Source organism: Austrofundulus limnaeus, unplaced genomic scaffold (genome assembly GCF_001266775.1).
Source record: "Austrofundulus limnaeus strain Quisiro unplaced genomic scaffold, Austrofundulus_limnaeus-1.0 Scaffold705, whole genome shotgun sequence".
Lineage (NCBI taxonomy): Eukaryota > Metazoa > Chordata > Actinopteri > Cyprinodontiformes > Rivulidae > Austrofundulus > Austrofundulus limnaeus.
Window position 1 is genome coordinate 31,266 of NW_013953107.1, and position 3,530 is coordinate 34,795.

Consider the following 3,530-nt stretch of genomic DNA (forward strand, 5'->3'; position numbering starts at 1 on the left):
TCTGGTAGATAATTAGTTATTAGTGGTACTGCATTTTAATTTTAGAAAGCACAAATCTGCTTATGAAATATAAAAATTAAAAAGACCACTAAAGAGCAAACAAAATATTTAGGTCCACAATTAGCGGATTTGCGCTTTAGTAGGCTGGTGCCCACCACTGCTAATAACTGATAACTGTTCGGCTGATCAAAAAAGACCAGAGTGTTTCTTTACTGCACTGTACAGGTAACTGTCTGTTTCAGATTATTATAATTGAATAATTGTTTATGACCCTGTAAAAATCATTTAGTCTTGTCAGAACAGTTGCTGCGGAGCGATGTTCTTGACTAACCTGGAGGTCAGACAAACATTCTTTTCACTGCGTGCAGGCAGAGAGTGGAAAACGCAGAACCAGGACAAAATTATAAATCAAAATGTGTGAAAGGGTTGTTATTATTCACTGTCTGTTTCACTGTAGCTCAGCTATGTTCTGCAATATTCATCTGCTCACAAAAGAACGATTTAATCTGTGCCTCACTCAGTCCCTTATTGCTAAGGGAACATAAAGTGTCCTTAATGCTCTTTGCTTCTCTCTACTCTCTCTTTTGAAGATATGAATCTGGATAATTGAACTGCTCTTTGACCTCTGTAGRCACAGACAGGCCTCTGCTGTAGAGACAGCTACAATTAGGGTTTGTATGGTGTAAAAGCATTATCTTGTATTAAATTATAGAGCAGTCTTTTGACCTGAAAACAGGTTATTCTGCACAGGTCTAAAGTTCTCTCTCCAGAGGCAGTGAGTGCACAGGACTGAAGTAGAGAACCCTTTTCAACAATGAGCTGAAGAGGTTTTAGAGTTGGTTTGGATGCCAGTCAACAATTAATCACATCATCCATGAAATACCTTTAAAAAATGACTAACATTAAAGAGATACAGAGTTATTTTCAGGCATGACAGATTTAAAAACCGCTGGAAATCTGACACGACACCAACATCTGAAACGTGACACTGGTTACATTCTTATTCCTGCGAAATTTCACCAAACTTTTCAAAGTGCTGTCTGACAATACAATGTGCCACTAAACGGCAACACTTAAAAAATATATAATTCTACTATAATTGAAATAAAGCCTGATTTGCATCAAAAACAAGAACTGTCACCAGATCTGATACAGACTGGAGTGGYTGTAGAAAAAGAGCATGAAGTGTCTCACCATGGAGGCAGTGTACCCCTCCTCCACCAGGATGTTTCTGGCACAGTTGTTAATGTGTTTAAAACGATCAGGACCCAACAAAATACCTCCGTACCACCGAGACACGACCACCATCACATTACGCACGTCCAGAATCTGCAGTGGGACAAACACAAGAAATAAGTGTGAATTTAGAGAGTGGAACAGAAGACAGAATATGTTCAATATGCAGAACATCACCTTTCCCTGTAGGCTGAATATTTCACACCAGATGTGTTAAAGTGGACAGATTATTCTAACATGTTTCTRTCTCAGCTGTCAATCCAAAGCTGCTGGTCTGACAGTCACAAATTTAAGGGGAGTTTCCCAGTTTTTTTGTCGTATACGGCAAGCTGTACCTCACTCTCATCTTTGTGGATTTTTACACGAGGTAGAATAAATACGTCTATTTAATTAGAACAGTAACAATATGATTCAAAATTTTTCRTTGTAAAATGTTGTACACTATAAAAAAACAATAATGTTAACAAAAGCACAATCTTTTTGATCAAGGTCTTTTTATTAATTTTTTTTAACAAACCACAAAAAAGAACTGACTTACAAAAACACAAAACAAAACACACACACCCAAAATCCCTCCCATCCCTCCCCTCCTACACCGGATCCACTGAAACAACCAAAATCAATCTTGTATTCATACGGGTGATACAATGAACAGGTTTGTGTATAATGAAACAATATTTAACCTTTACATAAAATTATCTGCCAAAATTTTTTCTACATAAGATATAAATGGCTGCCAAATGTAAAAAAAATGGTTTTACAGATCAACAAAAACACAATCTTGTTGGTCCCACAATCTGTCAAAATATATTGTGTGTTGTACACACACACATCAAACTGAGGACTTTGTATTTTTGTAACTGTATTTATGTCTAACCCAGACATATTCTCTGAAATTAACCATTACTAGTCTATCCTTAACTCTAACCTTAACCAAAACTTAGTCCACACCATACCTCTAAACCAGAGCTATTCAACTGGAGGCCCGACCAAAGTTCTGCCCGCCAWTTGGTTCACTCATCTCTTACATCCCCAACCTTTTCAGACTTGTGTACCCACTGAGCCATTTTTCCATACCACGAGTACACCCTCAGTCAAACGTAATGATGAAACTATTTATTTAACCCCCTCAACTCAAACAAAGATAAATATTTTGCCTAAAACGTGAATAAGTAATTAAATAAATAAACCAGGTTATTGCAGGTACAGGAAGCAACAGTTTCCAAAATACATCAGAAACTCACACAAATGCGCAAATTCCGTGAGATTGTGCGTTTTGTACTGGATTCCATTTTGTTTTGTCAATTCTGTGATTCAGTCTGCATTTTCCACATTGTGGAAATCATAGAGACTGACATATCCCTGTCCTATTTTTTTTAGTTTTTGTTTTACAGAAATGGGAAATTTTTCCATGTACCCCCTGTAATATGCTCACTTACCACTAGGGGTACATGTACCCTGGTTGAGAATCACTGTTCTACTTTATAACATTAAGTTCTTTTAGTTAAACATAGACATGTTTGGTACCTACAGAAACATCAGAATCTTGGCTTCAAGCTGGTAAAAACATTTCTATGAACATCCAAGACAGTTAAAACATCAAGCAGTTGAAGATAGAACTATGAAAGTGAAAATAAAATTGGCTTAAAAATTTGGCAAGTCCGAGATGTCAAAATAATAATGTGTTATTTTTGTTTTTGATATTGTTTAATTATCAGTACTGTTATAGGGTTCTGTATGTTGTATTCATGATACAACATGATGTTTTGTATGATGTATTCATAATCTAAATTCAATTCACACCTTCATCCTAAACCTAACCCCTGACCCACAAATGGTATTTCTGCCAATGGGGACCAGGCTTTCGTCCCCATTAGCAGTGGGTTCCCACACAGCTGTCTGTTTCAGGAAAATGGCCAAAAATCTTCCCCACGAGTTAGCAAAAACATGTACACACACACACACACACATACACACACGTTTGGTCTTCGATCCTCATGGGGACTTTGCATTGACTTCCATTCACTGATTGGTCATTTCTACTGCTGAACCCTGATCCTTTACCCTAAACCTAACCTCACACCTGACCCTAAACCCAAATTAAACTCAAGTCACACATAAACCTAACCCCTGAMTCACCRATGGTATTTCCCCCAATGGGGACTGGGCTTTTGTCACTTTTAGGAGCAGTGGGTCCTCACCAGGCTGTGAATACCAGGAAAATGGCCAAAAATCAACCAGGTAGCAAAAACACGCACACACACACACACACACACACACACACACACACACAC

General features: G+C 37.7%; 1 protein-coding gene across 1 annotated transcript in view; it reads right to left on the bottom strand.

The window, feature by feature from the left end:
* impact (impact RWD domain protein) overlaps positions 1 to 1,336 on the bottom strand; it is a gene marked incomplete at its 5' end in the record, with an annotated part of 6,459 nt that extends 5,123 nt beyond the window's left edge. Inside the window, 1 exon segment of the mRNA XM_014027977.1 lies at positions 1,195 to 1,336. Coding sequence (XP_013883431.1) covers positions 1,195 to 1,336 — 142 coding nt within the window.
* Between the last annotated feature and the right edge of the window lie 2,194 nt (positions 1,337 to 3,530).